Below are 18,763 nucleotides of genomic sequence, written 5' to 3' on the forward strand. Positions count from 1 at the left end.
TCTTCCTGTACAAAAGGAAATTTTAAAGCACTCTGGCTAGAGAAAAGGTTTTACTGATGCTTAAAGTACAGAGTGACCATAAACCCTAAGAAAATTAAGTTCTTTATCTGAAAAGCTTATAAGGGAATGCAGGGGTACATTGTGACAGTAACAGAATAAGGATCTGCTCAAACTACCACAGGCATGTTTTTGATGGCTTCCCTGCAGTAATTTATCAGTCAAAAAATAAAAACACACCAAAAAAAAAGAAAAGCTGAAGGAGTGGTGTTTGGCCATCATGGTTGCACGCAGCCCTGATTCAAATTTGACCTGTACATGAGCATATCTTTGCTGATTTTTTATTTTTATATATACTGACTGTTACATGTTAAAACAGATGTAACTGAGAAATTGAGGGAGCTCAAGAAAATTAGACATTAAAATTTCTACCATTCTTGATGCAGTTCAAGCCCAAGATGGTGAACAACAAACAAAGTATATTTCTCCATCTATCCTGCAGCGACAAACCGTATTTTTATGTTGATCTATTTCTAAGATTTTGTTTCAAATCAAGTTGATAAATAATAAGATTACTAGAATGTTTTTAGTCCTAGCTAGAATACCACACACATTAAAAGAGAAGACCTCTGTACAATATACCCGATCTCTGACTGCTCTAAACTTGAGAACTTCCTATGAGATCTGGGCCAGTGGATCTGCTCTACTGATATGATAGAGTTATCTAATCTTTAACTTCAGGAAAGGTACATACCTTCTATCTAAAAGTGTATTTTCAGAAGAGGTGTGTGTTTACATACATATCACCAGGGTACTTGATAGTAGGCAATAAAGGACACGTTTTAATTTTTTTTACACTGTGTCAAGATGACTGCATTACTCATGAGAGAATAAGGAAACTGTAACTACCTTAAATGTTAGCATAATTAAGCACTACAAGATCATGCGTGACACATAACTGTACAGAGGAAAATAAGGGTGGAAGGATACAAGGCTGACTGGTATATTAGTGATGACAGGCTGAAATAACTGATCACTAAGTCTGTCCTGCAAGAAGTGTACCACAAATTTTTTAACAATAACTGAGGATCATATTGTTGCTTCTGAGTTCAGAACCTGGGCCAGGATCAGATGGGACAATCTTGAACAAATAATGAAAGAAAGTACTACAGCCAAAGGGCATAGTCTTTGGAATTTAGTTGTCAGTGAAATTTATAGAAAGATAGATCACAAAGCAATGTGTAAAAACTACCAATAAAACCTTGTGGAAACTTCCCTACAGAGTGTAAATAGTAATAGGAAATTTTCATCACTAAAAAGGCTATGTTATCTCTATCCATTTTGTAGCATTCTAATAAGATTAAACTTGGTCATTTTTTCTCCTTTTGCTTTTCTACCAGCTTTCAAATCCCAAGAAGTGACAATCATTCCACCTTTTCAAAACACACTGAGAGTAAAGGGTAAGTTAACCAAATGTCATGGCACAGATATCTGTGTTCTTGTTGATCACACAGAGCATGGAGTGACTGAAGAGATCAATAGATTGTGTTAAATGCTTTAGCACTGTGGAAAAAAAACTTAACAGAAAAGTCATCAGTTCCTCAGGTAACACAGATAATCTAACTGTGAATCCAGTGCTTCACCTGCATTTTGTTTATATAATGCAGCTGTAAAAAAAAAAAAAATTAAAAATATACTTATATATGCAATAATGGGAAAAATCATGCACAATATTTCCAGTAAAGAGAGAAAAATACTAATATGCTGAAAACACTGTGGAGACATCTTATCTAGGGTATAGGGTACAATTCAAGCAGGGTGAGTGTAAATGTGGAAGAAATGCAGGAAGGGACTGTGAAGATGATCAGGGAGATAGAAGAGCCTTCTTGTAAGGAAATGAAGACTGAAAAGAGACAAGAGATTTCTATAACTGGTGGGGAGAGTAGTAGGCAGGTGAAACCCCTTCAAGGTGAAGTGTAATTTTGGCACAAGAACAACCAGGCATACGTGAGACAGGAATATTGTTTGGAAGATATCGGCAAAAGTCTTCCAGTCATTCAAAGGTTGCAGGTATGAGTGGCCTTCCCTAGTAAGAGTATGAATTGGTGTTAAACTAACTTTAAACTGGGTTTATGGTGAAACTTTAGAACTTCATACATTTACAAAAGGATTTAAAGGATATGGGTGTTGACAGAACCAGAGCATTGGATCTAGTGACCCAGGAGGTCTCCTTCTCTATGCAAAACAGATTAAACACAAAAAGTAACTGAACCAAATAAAAAAATTATGATGAGCAAATAGCATGACAACAAGGAAAACAGAAGATGGGCTTTTGGGACAGAGGCTACTGAAAGACCCAGGAGGGGAAGGGCATCTAAAGGGAGGGTATTACAGCAAATGACAGGATATTCATACCGCTTGTTTTGGCTCCACAGCTGGCAACCCCTCTCACAATGGCCGTGTGTGCAGCACATGGGGTAACTTCCACTTCAAAACCTTTGATGGGGACATCTTTTACTTCCCTGGAGTCTGCAATTACATCTTTGCATCCAACTGCAAGTCTTCCTATGAGGACTTCAACATCCAAATTAGGCGTACAGTGGCGGAAAATGCTACCGTGATCACTCACGTCATCATGAAGCTGGAAGGAACAGTGATTGAACTGACCCGTGGCTCTGTCCGGCTAGACAACAAATTGTATGTTCATAACTTGCAGCTGTCATCACTGCTGTTGATCCCAGTGAACTCTTTGAGCAAGCATCCCTTTCCCTTGTCTGATCCGACATCATTGCTTCCAAGCAGCTGGAAGGCTCAGGTCTTTCCTGACGTATTAACAAAAATGAGGGCTTGACAGTGAGCTAAGTGCCACTTCTGCACATTATCCCTGTGTCCATTTTATTCAGATGAACTATGTTGCATATGATGGCCCACTTCTACAATTGTGTATGTATATATACAACTGAGTCTATAAGATGGATTCAGTCAAAGTGTTAGAAACTTAAAGGGTGCAAAACCTACCTTCCATTAATGTTACTAGAACAGAATTCTTGAGAGGAGTTTTTGACAGCTTTTGTCTTTGCACCGAACAGCGTGCAGTAAAGCGGTGGCTGCAGCTTATATCTGAGTTAATTTAAAATTATCTATTCTGGAAACTTGCAATCTATGTAGCAATTGCAGCACTGACTTTGGCATAGGGTGTGAAACCTGTAGAAAAGGACAAGTAAATATTTGGGCAGCTATCCTACTGTGAGTTGTCTATTATAGCAGCTATGTACAACGAGCTGGGGTAAAGGTTATCTTGGGTACAGCTTTTTGAATGTCACTCACGCCACAGAAAGCCTGGAGTCCATCTCTTTATCATCAAATGCTTTAAGGCCTGAAGCATATTGTTTGCAAAACAGAGTCTCCTAGCACTTCTTTGAACCACAGAACCAAAAACATATGCCAACATTTTACCTAGAAAAACACTCTTGAGAGAAAGCCAAAAGGAACAACAGGGCTGATCCATTTGCACAATGAGAAGCAACTGCACAGGAAACAGCCAAGATGTTACAAACCTGTGTTGTCTGTATTTAGCTACTGCTCTGATTTCCTCACTGATGGATGCTGAAAATTCTCAAAGAGAATAAGAAAGAATGGCAGTGTGGATATTCAATGAATACTCTGTCCCTACCCCTGCTGACTTCTGGTGATCTTTCCCCAGGGTTCAGATGCCCTACAGCCATATGGGAGTCTTGATAGAGAGAAGTAACAACTATCTGAAAGTTTCTGCCAAGTTAGGGCTGACCTTCCTTTGGAATGAACAGGATGCCCTCCTGGTAAGAAAACATCCAGAACATGGCAGAAAGTCTGTATTTTGAAAATAGTTTGTTTACGTTTTTGCAGTATTAATCAGTCATGTAGACATTAGTTGCTTTTGAATTTGTGTCCATTTTTAGTGTATTATTTTTCCAGTCTTCTCCCAATTTTCCCTTTTTTCCCCCACTAATCTCGGCTCAGAGTCAATAGACCCCCAATTATAATATTTTCACCTCACTGTGAAGTAATCCTCAGATTCCAGACCTGGTAATGTACTGATGTTCACAACCCAGGGCTAGAAGAAGAGCAAGTTTTTCTTGGTTGTCACTGACCTTTCCAATGATGCCTACCTTCTTATCACACAACACAGTCTGCACAGCAAACATATGTCAATTTTTGAGTACACAAGCAATACTGATGTAGGCTGTGCTCTTAACCATCCAGACTGACATTTCTATGAACCTCTTTCCTCACTTCTTTTAGGTGGAACTAGATAAGAAATATGCCAATCAGACTTGTGGACTTTGTGGGGACTTCAATGGAATTCCAGTTAATGATGAATTTATTTCAGGGAGTAAGTAATAAAAAGCATTATTAAGTATCGGTGCTTTTTTTTCTTTTACAATATTCTGTAATGTAGCTTGTGGGTTGTATTAACTGCAAAATTAGTGATACTTTTTCATGTATTTCTATGATATAAGTTATGCACAGTCAGGGCTTTGAGATGTATTAGACTGCTTCCATCGCTGTTAGATGTTTTAAGACCTGCCACATAAAACTTGTTTGCAATACTTTGGGTTGAGTTCCTTGTTCATCTTCTTTTACCTTTCATACTATAGTGATATTATTTGGTAATCAATGTTCATGTGATAGCAGGTAGGATCACAAAAGAAAACATTTCCATGCAAATAACCAGTAAACATTGTTCTAATATTTGAATTGTTTTTTACAGGGACAAAACTAACCCCCATACAGTTTGGTAATAGGCAGAAGATGGATGGACCCACAGAGCAGTGTGATGATCCTATTCCTTCTACTGTTCAGATGAACTGCTCAGCAGAATTTGTAAGAACCTCTCTCTCAAAATTTTTCTTTTCAGTGTGAAATATACTCTATCTTTGGAGAAAATTTGTTAGAAGGGAAAAAGTATGCCAAAGTGAATGCAAAAAAATTCCCCAGCTAAGAGAACACTGCGTATTTTCCCAAAAGAGAAAATCACTGAGGATATCTTAATATAAAGAAATTGTATAAGGCTTGGGAACTCACCTGAGGTGAAAGTAACTCAAGATATGGAAGATACTAGAATTAACTAAAGGATTTCCTTTATGTTCTTGCCCTATTGATATACTTTTCCCTAAATATCTGCTTATGGCTACTGTTGTACAGGTTTTGTGGACTGGATGGATCCTTGATTTGTTCTGCCACAAGCCTTAAATAATTAGTTTCATATTTTCTAAATGTTTTGTTTACCTTCTCTGTTTTCCTTCCCAGGCTTCTATCTGTGAGACAGTATTAACCAGTAAAGCATTTACGAGTTGCAACATGCTTGTCAATGTTCAGGACTACATCGAAACTTGCATACAAGACCTATGCCACTGTGATAGCTCAATGGCTGACTTCTGTATGTGTAACACTTTTGCTGAATACTCCCGGCAGTGTGCTCATGCAGGTGGACAGCCTCTGAACTGGAGAACCTCACAACTGTGTCGTAAGTATCTCAGGAAGGGACTTCCACCTGTGCTTATTACCCACATCATTAAACTCCAAATATGTGAGGCTTTTTCCTTGAAAAGACAGTTGTTTAAAGGGGTATAAGATTATCATGAAATCAGTTTCAACCTGATCATACTCAAGACTTTGGGAATATAGAAATTTAGGGGATTTTCCTTATGAACAGTTTTAATATATATCAGAAAAACTAAAATGTTTTGGCCTCCACTTGGATCAGGATTCCCCATCATATCTTGACAGAAAACATCCTAAATTGCAAATACTGTTTTCTCAGCCTTTCAGGGGAAAAGCCAGCTTTATAATACTTTTTCTACTTTTAGCCAAATCATGTCCGTTCAACATGCAATACCATGAGTGTGGCTCTCCCTGCTCTGACACGTGCAGCAACCCGGAACGATCTGCACTTTGTGAAGACCATTGTACAGATGGCTGCGTCTGTCCTCCAGGCAAGCTTATTTCCTGCCCTGTTCTCACAGCCAAACCCACTAGAATACTTACTTGTACACATTTAACAACTTTTGCACTCTGTATCATTCTCATCATGACACCAGCATTATTATCATCAAAAGAAAAGCTACATTTCTTCCTTCATATACATGCTCTATTTCTATTCAAATTATTAAATATGCCCTTTTAAATAACAAACATTGAGAAGACGTGTATATAATGACTGAACTGAGAATAAGATAATTTGTTCCTAACAACAAGAGCATTCAGATTCAGTTCCCAGAAAGTATGAAATCTTTAATCAGATTTTGCACACAACGATAACTCCTGTTAGCAAAGCTGCATCTGGTTCGCCAAATCTCCTTCTTGTCAAGTGCTGACTGTCTAAACAACAAGGAGCTCAGAGAGCACCAGGCAGTGTGTAAAATTTGGTGCTTCAGAGAAATATGTATGAGACCTGAGTATCAGTACAAGACAAACAATGCAAGTGTATCTTCTTTGTGCACACTTACGGGGCTGAAAATTTTTGTTGCTGTTGTGAGTGACTGTATGGTAGGATCTTCACCCCTTGCAGCTCTTCTGCCCATTCTCATGATGTCTCACAGAATTCACCATCATTTGTTTGTGTAATGGCATTGACTTCTCTTAAACAATCCTCTGTCTCTGGGCACAAAAATATTTACTTTACAAATATGTCCCTGGGCAGTCTTACAAATGGTTCATCTATTCCACCTCATTATCTAGTAATTTTAATCCTAATTCCATTCTAATGAAGTCCATAACAGAAACGTATTTCCCTAGAGGTCTCTTTTGATCACCCTAGGATTTTAGGTAGGCTTCAATGGCATACAGCCTTTCAATCTCTACATAGCTTGCATCCTATTATTTTAAAGTACTGTGTAATACAGAAGAAAAGGGGCATATTCTCAGGCATCTGCTAGATATGTGTTCAGAGGCAGGCTGTGCAGTGCACAGAATGAGTAACAGACCATTTCTTTTCCTAGGAATGGTGTTTGATGACGTTAATGGTGCTGGCTGCATTCCCCGCAGAGAATGCCACTGTACCTATGAAGGTGAAACTTATGCTCCTGGTGCCTCCTTCTCATCTAAATGCAGATCATGGTAAGATACTTTCATACATGTCTTTTCTTTTAGGTGCACTATCTCAATATTCTGAAGACAGGGAAAAATAACTAATTTCCCCTTAAAAAAATTAGGAACTACTTATCAATTGAAATTTCCTGATTACAGTGTTTTAGAGGACAGTTCATGTCTGTTTTCCCCTTACACTTGGAAGCAAAATTTAAGTTTTTGAATAGATGCCTCAATTTCAAGACCTATCAATTAAAGAAGACAATCAAATAACAGAGGTGTTTCAAAACGTGAATTAGTGTTACATCCTTTGCAGCACTGCAGTATAATATTAGGATGCTCATGTAAATACCATAGAGGACATGACACTTAGGGACATGGTGCATTTAGAGTGGGAGATCACATTTGAGAGGCATATTTGGCAAATATTACCTATATTTTTTGAATATCACTATAACTACTGAAGTTTTATTGCATAACTGTGTGCAAATGCACCCATCTATGTATGAACACAAGAACCATGTTATCTTCCATGAAAAACTTCACATGTTTGAAGCTTGAGCCATGCTAATGGAGATGAGGAGTGATACTTCATATGCAGAAGGATGCATGACAGGTTCACCAGGACTGAATTCTGTCCAAAGACTGGAAATGAACAGCAATATATATATAAAATTATCACTAATATATAAATGTGCCTGCCCCACACTTATTCTGATATTTCATAGTAATACTGGTTTCTTTGACAGTATGATCAGTGTTTCAAGAGGAAAACTGAGGCATCATCTGCCCTTATTGTCTTCTATTTCATTTACATTTGCATTACCCACGGTTACTGAATGCCTTCTTCATTTCAGTACCTGTGTTGGAGGTGAATGGTCTTGTGTCACTCAGTCATGCCCTGGGACTTGCAGTATTGAAGGAGGCTCCCACATTTCAACATTTGATGAGAAACATTACTCTTTCTTCGGAGACTGTAGCTATGTCCTAACCAAGGTAAAAATGAGTCACCCTTGCTAAAGGAAAGTGGTTTTATTATATATAAGGTTTTTTGTTGAAAATTACTGGCAGTCACATCAACTTTATGAAATTTAGAGGGTCAACATGGAGCCTGTCTGTTAGGTTATACTAAATAATACTAGTGGTTTTGTGTTCTTTGATCATTGTTTAAGAATTGCACTGAGTTTTTAGCAGACATATTAAATACCTAGATTTTAGTAGATATACTAAATACCTAGATTTCATAACCCTAGCTATTTTTATGGTTTATTTGTATTGGGTGAGTCATGTAAACTATTTTCATAAGGACTTCATGTTGAATCAAATCTGTTATCAATAAGATCAGTCTGAACATTACCAAGTAAGAGAACAATAAAAATTTAGGAAGGAGCTAGAGTACTTTAGAAATAGATTAGACTAAATTGATGAAACTTTTGAATGAGTTTCATCAAGTACTTTTCTTGATCCACAATGGAAGCATAGATCAGACTTATACTTTAAACTCCTCTTTTCGACACCAACATGTAAAATTAGATTCTCAGGGTTTCTGGAGGTAGAGAAAAATCACTAAATTTGTACTCAAAAGTTCAAAAAGCCCACAAATTTAATATTGAATTTCCAGATGTCTGGAATTCTGCATATCAGCTATCCTCAATTTAGTCTTCATTATGCCAAAGAAGTGATAAGACGAATTCAGAATCACAGCCTTCTCTGAGTGTTGCCCTGTTAAGTCTTGGCCATTAGTCACCCTTTGAAGGTGGCTCACAGAACACAGTTTAATGAAAAGCAGAACCAAGACAAAAAACCGAATTTTGCCTTTATTCAGTAATTTAGTGAATAAGGATTTTAGCTTAATTTTCTCCTGTTAGAGAATATTTAAATGCACGATTTCCTACCAGTCTGAAAAATGTTCAAATTACCAAGGTCCTTGATAACTTATTCAGTGCAGAAGACTGGAAACAATTTCTTTCCTCTCCCTGGTAAACTTCATAACCACTGGGAAAGAAAGGCACGTGTCCTTCTTCTCTAGCATATTAAACTAGTATTACCTTAACATTAGAAACTACTATTACCTAAGCCTTAGGGAGTTTAATGTTCAGCTTAATATGTCTAACTCACCCTTGATGTCAGGAACAATGGATAGCTTCCAGAGTGCAGACTGCATGAATGCCAGCTGACTTGGTGTCTGTATACATACATGTAAGACCACGTGAGCAAGAAGAAATTAAATACACAATATTTTGAAAGATTCACTCTACTAAGAATTCCACTTAAGTGTGAACTTTTTTAAGTTAGCAATATTTTAATATAACAAATCCTTTTATTGGTATCTTTTGTTTTCTTCTTCTAGCTCTGTGACAGCAATGAATTCACAGTTCTGGGAGACATCCACAAGTGTGGCCTGACTGAAACTGAGACGTGCCTCAAGGGTATAGCCATCAGCCTGAGTGGAGGACAAACTGTGAGTAGCAAATGTAAACACCTAACATTCTGCAGGGATGTTCTCAAACCTTAACAGACAAGTAACAAGACACATAACAGCACACACAGGAAATCTGCACTTATTTTTCCTTTTATCTCATTTGAACATTATTCAAAGTAAAATTAAGAATAAAGTAAGTACATTAGAAGACAAGATCCTAGTAGTTTTCTCTTAGTTAGATAACTTTGGGCTTTTGCTTTTTTAGACAATGGACCGCAGTAATAAAATTAAAGAAATAATATACTAATCAAAACATCATCATAGTCTCCCTCCACTTTTTTTTTCCCCTCCATCTTGAACAGTATTAGAAAATATTTTGAAAGTACTTTACTTTTCCTAAATATGCTTGGTAATCATTGCCTTTTGTTGTGCACAGAACATTGTGATCCAACCTTCTGGTAGTGTATTTGTGAATATGATCTACACACAGCTGCCATTCTCAGCAGGTAAGTTCCTTTGGAAGACTTCTGTAATGTTTCTCATTTTTTACTTTAAAGTGTTATTACATGAATTAATCTAAAGCCAAATTCTACCTTTGATTACACTGCAGCAAACCCAAAGTACTGCAGTAGAGCATAGTCTCCCACTTCTAATGTAACAGGGTGTCCCTATTCAAAACTTAGAATTTTAGCAAAATTAAGGTCTAAATATCTAATGAAATGGAGATTCAGTTCAAGGAAACAGTGTCATTGCACACTTCCAGATCCAAACATTGACATAAGAGATGAAAGAAAAAATATGACATGCAACAGGACTCCAATATCTCAAGTAATTTAGTTCCCTGTGTTCCCTCTGGAGCACATTAATCTCTGGAGTTTCTCTCATGACAGTTCTTCTCAGATACTACTGCACCTGAACACAAAGCAAACCATGAAAGGACTTAATAGGACCAGACTGGAGTCTTCCATTTAATAGTGTTATATCATTTTCACCAAGGAAAAGCAGCCTTTTAAATAGCAATGAAAGTGTGCGTTCTTCCCCTTATTTTAAAACACCTGACAAAAAGTGCAGGGTTTGTATACATTTGTTGTTTAGGTGTTTATATTAGCCTGTTTTGGTGCTGGATTTGAAATCCTGTATGGATCATTTCTGCCCCAGTTCTTCAGAAATTAGAATCATATCAAACACAGCTGTAGAATTCCTCTGTGTGATGAACAATAATTTCAAATGCTCATATCATATGAAATTATAACTCTTTTGTTCTTATATCCCTAGCAAATGTCACCATCTTCAGACCTTCATCTTTCTTCATCATTCTGCAAACAACCTTTGGTCTTCAGCTACAGGTTCAACTTGTGCCTTTCATGCAACTTTTTATAGACTTAGACCCCTCACATAAAGGGCAGACCTGTGGTAAGTGACCTTAGCGTAACAAGTGCCTTCACCAGTGTGTGTCATTCTGTAGGGCACTTTCACAGACCATCTGCTTCCTTTTAGGTCTCTGCGGAAACTTCAATGACATGCAGACAGATGATTTCAAAACCACCAGTGGTGTAATAGAGGGTACTTCAGCTGCCTTTGGCAATACTTGGAAAACTCGGGCTGATTGTCCTGATGCCAAAAATACCTTTGAGAACCCCTGTACTGTCAGCATACAAAACGGTAAGCTCAGCATATAGTAACAACTTCTATTCTCTTTTAAGATGCAAAGACAGAATAAGCTGATCAGTCACCAAGTATTTAGACAAAATAACAGAACTGTTTGCACACACACTATTTTCCTCAGCTGACACTAGAAGTCTTCAATTAATAAACAATAGCTAGGAAAATATTGTGGATCTGTAAAAATATTCCTTGGGATCAAGACAGCCGCTGTTTTTGCCAGCTTACTTAAGAGAAAGTGGAACCATACAGCATATTAGGGATCCATTCCTGGAAAGGGCTGACTGTCATATAGGAAAAAAACTGTGCATAGCCCCACTGAATGTTGGACTCAGTGTGACCTTTCCACTGTTAAACTGAGAACCAGATTTAAAATTCAGAATTTCAAAGTTTTCAAGCTCCATTTTAGCCAATAAAATATATAATTTTGAGTATTCACAAGCTTACTCTTTTGTTTTCTCAGATGAACTAGCATATTTTTAATTTACAATGTGAACTTTTCTTTTCAAAATTTGGTTATGGATGTCTTAGTTTATTCCATGACAATTACCACAAATTAGAGAGCATTCAGTTTATCAAGAGTTCGTATTTCTCTTTACAGGAAGCAAAAGACTGTTTCAGCAAATGTGGGGCTAAATTATATTGTAAAGTTAAGCTTCTGCAATCTCCCTGCAGGAAGTATAGTAAAACTGAGACAAGAGTTTTGAAAACTAACTACAATAGAAACTTACCATGTTTTCAATTCACAGACCAGTATGCTCAGCACTGGTGTGGACTGCTCTCTGATACTATGGGACCTTTTGCTGAATGTCACTCAACAGTGAATCCAGAAGTTTACCAGAAGGTATTTGGCTCTCAACTTTATCCCATTTAAGAGAAAAAGACTCAGATTTCTGATACTAACACCTGAGAGAGTAACTTGCCAATTGAGAGGATATGCATTCATGGTAGTTCTTTTCAAGCCAAGGGCTCATTCTTATAAAATTTGCTCCTTTGTAAAGGTATCCCTCCATTCCCAGGAGGATAAATTTACAGGTATATTCCTCCTGCACCTCCTGCATTTTTAAGTGCGAACTTAAAGATTAAGCTAGGAGCTTGGACTCCTTGGACTCCTTATGAGGTCAAGGGACAAAACCTGTCCCTCCTGAGGTAGAAGGAAAGCTTTAGTCAGAATCTTAACCAGCACTTTAGTTTCTCTGAACTGCTCTCAGAAGGCTTTCGCATATATGTAAAGGACAAGGCAAGTAATGTGTGTAAGAAACAGCAAAGAGATTTAGATATGTGAACAAAAACATTCCAGGAATTCAAGGTGATGAAGCTCTGTAACAGAGTCCCTGGGTACTTTACAAAATCTCCCTGTTATTGCAAATTTATAAGATTATAAAGCAAAGATTTATAAGCAAACATCTTCTGGAATTACAATATTATAGTATCCCTGCCCTGCACAGAAACACATTAAATAACTGGTTTTCTTTGTTCCTCTTGTGCAGAGAGCCTAAGCCCCCAAAGCTGGGTGGCATCAAATACTCTCTATTTGTTCTAAATATATACGGCACAGTGGGGAAAAACTGGATGTAGTTGGAAAATCTACCAACACTTGAAAAAGGAAAAAAAAAAAGAAAAAGAAAAAAGAGTTCAAAATTGTAGACCTCTAATTACTCTTTCTTCATGTAAAGAATCTTCTTTGAAAGTGCTCAGTGAAGAACAGGCATATGTTTACTTACACTTGTGGATTACACTCACTTTAACCTCTAACGAATGTAACACTCTATAGAGCACCATGGCTTTGACATGACAATCTGATGATCATATGTCATCCCCTGCTCCTAGAACTGCATGTTTGACACATGTAACTGTGAGAAGAGTGAGGACTGCATGTGTGCTGCCCTTTCAAGCTATGTCAGAGCCTGTGCTGCTAAAGGAGTTCTCCTCCCTGGATGGAGAAGCAAAGCCTGCAGTAAGTTTTACATTCCTTTGCCTTTTGAAAATGATCACCCAGAAGCCCCTACAGAGCAGCTCTCAGGGATTTCCACAGTAAATTAGGTTTTAAGCATAGTATTGACTTTGAAGAAGTTGAGGAGGAAAGGAATACCATAAAAGACAAGCAATAAACAGTTAGAAATGGAAAAAAGAGGCTTTGTTAGATTACTTGCTCAGAACCAGCAGAAGTAACGTGGAGAGCCATACCCTTGCAATAGGAATAAAATAAGTAAGGTGTTTCTCGATTTACTTTGACAAAAAAAAAAGGTAAAAATAGCAATGAGGAAGAAACATACTATGCATTAATATAGTCGAACTTTGTCCTCTTTTTAATTTGGAAAAAATATTTGTATTTGTGACACAATTATAGAGGAAAATTCTGCTCCGGCAGTAAAAAAAAAAAATTACATTATTGAGGATATCAGTAAAGCATTTGTATATACCATGTTGATCATATATATTTTACCTCAAATACTTCACTTATACCTACGTTGATTCTTAAATGAACTACAAATGTAACTCACTTTTTTACTTTCAAGCGAAATACACCACCTTGTGTCCGAAATCTTTGAAGTACACTTACAATGTCGATACCTGTCAACCCACCTGCCGGTCTCTGAGTGAGCCTGATGTCACATGCAGCATTAAGTTTGTCCCAGTTGACGGCTGCACCTGCATAAATGGAACATACATGGATGAAACTGGCAAATGTGTGCCTGCATCTAGCTGTCCTTGTTACTACAAAGGAATGCCTCTGTCTTCCGGAGAAGTTATTCATGATAATGGTGTTGTCTGGTAAGAGATTTGTAAAGAGAAAAATGAGATTGCTTATGTCCAATCATGAAATCATATATACATTATGAAATCAAATCAAATGCACCTTTTTCCCTAATAATTTCAATTAAAAAATCACATTCCTAAAAATTGTTAGGGCTACCCATGTTTGGAAGATTGTACAGGAATTAAACAAAACCTACTGGGGTAGGTTAGCCTTTGCTAACAGCCAAACTCCTACCTAGTCCCTCTCTTTCTGCCTCCCTTCCTGTCTCCTTCCCCACAACACATACTTTTCTTATCTATGACTGTAAAAGACTTGTTCTATGGTGAAAGATACTTGATAGTAACGTTACAGATTATTCCCTTTATGAATGGAATCTGAATTATCCTGAAGGACACTTTTTAAACCAGGCAAATAGACAAAGTAAACACTTCCTTTATATAGAATATACTTGTATTTTGTTCTGCTCTAACATAAAATATTTTTGAACAGAAAAAATATTTTGGTAAAGGACATGTTTTATCTGTTTTATCACACAGTAATTTTTCATTATTTCAAATTCACTAGGAAACAGGCTGAAAATTGACCAAAAAATGTTTAAACATATCCATTACTTTTTTTTTTTTTAATAGCACTTGCACCTATGGAAAACTGAGCTGCATTGGAGAGAAACCTGAACCAGGTAACATATCAGTTTATTCCTTAAGATTTTCTTCAATTCTCCTTTTCCATCTTCATCCTCTTCAGTTCTCTTTTGTCATAATAATGCAAATTGTAAAAGTAGGAAATCAATCAAGAAAATTAATCGAGGACTTCTGTAATGTAGAGGATATTCCCAAAATATAAATAAATACTTTCTTACCTTTCAGATGGCTGAAATAAATTATAACCCCCTGGGTTACCCAGTAGAAAAGAGTACAAGGTCACCTCACTGAATGTGAAGGGAAAACCATCCACATTTTAACTGAAACTAGTAAAAGCCAGAAAAAAAACACAAACAAAGTAATCGAAGATCTTTGTTTTCTTGGTTTGTTTCTCTGAAAGGTGTTTCATGAAGCTAACTAAATGTTAATTTAATGGATTAGTCCAAGCATAAGCACAAAAAGCAGATAAATATGATTTCAAAACAATAATCAGTTTCTCTTTCTGGTCAAACATATCCTTTTAAGGTACCCAAATGTCACAAAGGAGTTTTCTCTCATTTTTCTTCAGTCTGTATTAAGGAAACACAAAGATACAAATGCATGGCTTCTGTCATATTTCTCATGGGTTTTCTCTCTTTCAGTCTGTGTACCTCCCATGGTTTATATCGACTGTGGTAATGCCACTGCAGATGTGGTAGGAGCAGGATGCCAGAAGAGCTGTCAGACTCTAGATATGGAATGCGTAAGTATAGAGTCTTTATAATTAGTTGAGAGCATATTAAGCTAGATCTCTTTTACAATAACCAGCTGCCGCTGGACTCTTCCAGGGGGGAAATGTTTCAAGACATGTTTTCTCTATGGTTCTTACAGTACAGAACTCACTGTGTCTCTGGCTGTGTATGTCCTCATGATCAAGTGTTAGATGGCAAAGGAGGCTGTATAGCTCCAGAAGACTGTCCATGTATTCACAATGGGAATTCCTACAATCCAGGAGAATCAATCAGAGTTGGCTGTAACAACTGGTAAGAGCATATTGAAAAATAAAATTTCCTTCAAGCTCTAGGGAAGTAACACGAGTGAATAGCATTTCACTCTAACAGCATCAAGATTCATAAAAGGAATCCTACATAAAATGATCCACTTAGTACCTAAAAAGCAAGCTCTGTCTGTTTTTCTTGATGGTATACAGCCCAGAAATTGCAAATGGTCAGAAGATCACTATGGTTTGGAGGCTGTCATATTCATTCAAGTCAAGAAATCTTCTTTTTTTTTCTTCCCAGGAAATCCTTACATTTCAGTACATCCAGCAAGATTTAGAAATGTGAAAGAGTTAATGTTTTCTTATCCAAATTATTTACTACATCATTAAGTAACAGTCTTTGGCTAAATCCCAAAAGTTCTTGAGCTGTGCTGCATTTCTGAGACTAAGCAAACTTTATTTTTTCATTAGAGTCTTAACACATTGTAAAATGAAGGAATGTACCTATATTGGGTGTATGTATAGCTTTTACATTTTGAGTGCTTTTTGTCTTATGTAGCACATGTAGAAACAGAAAATGGCATTGCTCTGAGGAACCCTGCCTGGAAACGTGTTCTGTTTATGGAGATGGGCATTATACCACCTTTGATGGCAAACGTTTTGATTTTGAAGGAGACTGTGAATATGTTCTGGTCCAGGTAACAGAGTCCTTCTCAGATTTTTGCATTAAGTACCTTGCATTTTACTTATGACCATGTTGCATAGTTAATATTGAATACCATTCCTCTGTTTCAGAACTATTGTGGTCAACAAGCTATGAATCAGGGAACCTTCAGAGTCATCACTGAGAACATTCCATGTGGCACTACAGGAACCACCTGCTCTAAGTCTATTAAAGTTTTCTTGGGGGTGAGTATTTTCTTTAAGTTATGCCAGGAGGGTGGAACAAGCTGTCCCAGATAGACTGCATTGCAGAAGTGTCCTCCAAGATAGTGAAAATGTTACTAGACTTCTTTGCTCACTGCTAATGACTCTGCTCTCTGCTAGAGAAAGCAAAGGAGGAAACTCTAAAATTTCTTAATGTGAGGCTGTTGAATAGAATCCTTTTGATGATAATAGTTATTATTTCAATTAGTTACTGGCAACAGATAAACCTGTACCAAAATAGATAACTTTTTTTAATTGGCCTCTAACTTTTTCTTTTCCTGTCTTAGAACTATGAGCTGGTACTCAGTGATGGACACTCTGATGTCATCCAGAGGACACCTGGAGGAAAAATGCCATTCCAAATCCGTTCCATGGGTATCTACCTGGTAGTTGACACCACTGCTGGTCTGATACTCATGTGGGACAAGAAGACCAGTATATTCATCAAACTTAGTCCCAGCTTTCAGGTACACTTTAAAATCAAAAACATTGATAAAATTAATTCTGAAACACATTCATATTATCTCTCAAAGAAAAAGTGTGGAAATTTAGGCTGTACATGAAAGACTTCAAGAGCAGCAATTGCGTATTATTATCCTTGCTATGTTGAATCAGATTGTGTACTATGCATTTTCCTTACATTACATTATTCAGCAACTACATCAGTAGCTTTCCTCATGAAAAGACCTCACAGAAGAGATATGTTCATGATCAGCTAAAACTAAATAGCTCAGTACTTAAGAACAAAACCCATGAGTCTACTCTTCTTCCTTTGTTTATCCTTCCTAGCAACAATTCAGAAATAATCTCTTTATGAAAGGCATTTTATGAAAATTTGCAACACTGTTACTTAAGAGGCACAGATAATCTTAAATAAGATTCATTCTGAGGTCTGTTACTCACAGATACTGAGAAACTGTACCTTATTATTTTTGTGATTTTTGTGTATTTATCCTGATGCAGGGACATGTTTGTGGACTTTGTGGAAACTATGATGGCAATGGAAATAATGACTTCACTACTCGCAGCCAGTCTGTGGTAGGAAATGTGCTGGAGTTTGCCAATAGCTGGAAAGTGTCTTCTAGTTGCCCAAATGCCAATCGTACAAAGGATCCATGCACTGCAAACCCATACAGGAAAGCCTGGGCACAGAAGCAATGCAGCATCATTACCAGTGAAGTGTTTGCAAAGTGTCACTCCCAGGTATGACAAAAACTTTAGTCTTAAATTCTCTTGAGACAAAGATTATATCAATTCTTATGTGAGATTAAAAAAAAACCAACCAAACAAACAAATAAAAAAAACCCCAAACACAAACACCTAAAATATGCTTTTTCATGCTTTACAAAGTGAGCTCAGACCAAGTTCTATGGAGATTGCATGGAAAGTATTTTCACGAAAGTATTTTCACTTTTGTTTTCTCAGCTTTAGCCTTGAACAACTACACTTAAGAAATCGATAGTTTGGATTGGTTGTTCTTGTTTGTTTGTTTGCTTTTAATAGAAGGACAAATCATAGATAAATTTCAGGATATGCTTATTTTCTAATGGCATCATTTTCTATTAATATAAATATCAGCCACCTGATATGTATGACTGTGTGCTAGCTTGTAGTAATTAACAGTATTCTGCAATTGTACCTTCAACATCACACAGTTCTTAGTATTACAGCTTAGTAGCAATAGCTTTAGTCTACATTTTCCTCCTGATTTTTTTCAAAGCATTCTCATGGTTTCTTCCTTTCTTAGCTTCCTCACATACAGCTGTCAGTTTCAGATATTTTATTCAGCTATTTTAGGACAGTGCAAACGGGACAAGGGCACGAAAACTTAAATGTTTTCTCCATCAGGTTGAACCAAACGAATATTATCAAGCATGTGTGGATGATGCTTGTGCCTGTGACACTGGAGGAGACTGTGAATGTTTCTGCACAGCAGTAGCTGCCTATGCTCAAGCATGCAATGAGCTGGACATTTGCATTTCATGGAGAACCCCATCCATATGTCGTAAGTTTCGACCTACTACCTTTGGGAGGGGTCCAGAGGGAAAGAAAACAGGAAAAAAAAAAAAGTAGGAAAAAACAAAAGACAAAATTGTATTTGTAAGAAAGAGGCACTGTTGTATTCTTTAAAAAACAACCAGAAAAACCCCAACAAAGAAATTTGGGTAAATCACAGGAAGACAACCTATCCTACTAAAATGAAACCACAGATAGTAACTTTACAAGTGGTGTGATTAATGTCTGATTAACTTGTCAATCATGATACACAACTAGTGAACTATAGTATTATATTACACTCCCACCTG

At 37.0% G+C, this 18,763-nt stretch overlaps 1 protein-coding gene across 1 annotated transcript in view; it reads left to right on the plus strand.

The window, feature by feature from the left end:
* Positions 1–455: 455 nt before the first annotated feature.
* Positions 456–18,763, plus strand: part of LOC103759754 (mucin-5AC) — a 35,786-nt gene continuing 17,478 nt past the window's right edge. The window contains exons 1-25 of the mRNA XM_029961024.1: positions 456–474; positions 1,398–1,457; positions 2,433–2,694; positions 3,701–3,815; positions 4,279–4,369; positions 4,748–4,860; positions 5,287–5,503; positions 5,847–5,972; positions 6,978–7,095; positions 7,923–8,061; positions 9,416–9,526; positions 9,924–9,993; positions 10,763–10,900; positions 10,985–11,149; positions 11,899–11,993; positions 12,980–13,106; positions 13,669–13,924; positions 14,540–14,589; positions 15,193–15,293; positions 15,422–15,573; positions 16,090–16,228; positions 16,326–16,439; positions 16,745–16,924; positions 17,421–17,660; positions 18,306–18,462. Of these exons, the coding sequence (XP_029816884.1) occupies positions 456–474; positions 1,398–1,457; positions 2,433–2,694; positions 3,701–3,815; positions 4,279–4,369; positions 4,748–4,860; positions 5,287–5,503; positions 5,847–5,972; positions 6,978–7,095; positions 7,923–8,061; positions 9,416–9,526; positions 9,924–9,993; positions 10,763–10,900; positions 10,985–11,149; positions 11,899–11,993; positions 12,980–13,106; positions 13,669–13,924; positions 14,540–14,589; positions 15,193–15,293; positions 15,422–15,573; positions 16,090–16,228; positions 16,326–16,439; positions 16,745–16,924; positions 17,421–17,660; positions 18,306–18,462 (3,355 nt within the window). The remainder of the gene's footprint in view (positions 475–1,397; positions 1,458–2,432; positions 2,695–3,700; positions 3,816–4,278; positions 4,370–4,747; positions 4,861–5,286; positions 5,504–5,846; positions 5,973–6,977; positions 7,096–7,922; positions 8,062–9,415; positions 9,527–9,923; positions 9,994–10,762; positions 10,901–10,984; positions 11,150–11,898; positions 11,994–12,979; positions 13,107–13,668; positions 13,925–14,539; positions 14,590–15,192; positions 15,294–15,421; positions 15,574–16,089; positions 16,229–16,325; positions 16,440–16,744; positions 16,925–17,420; positions 17,661–18,305; positions 18,463–18,763) is intronic.

The sequence above is a fragment of the Manacus vitellinus genome, unplaced genomic scaffold (assembly GCF_001715985.3).
Source record: "Manacus vitellinus isolate BGI_N305 unplaced genomic scaffold, ASM171598v3 scaffold_30_pilon, whole genome shotgun sequence".
NCBI classification, from domain to species: domain Eukaryota; kingdom Metazoa; phylum Chordata; class Aves; order Passeriformes; family Pipridae; genus Manacus; species Manacus vitellinus.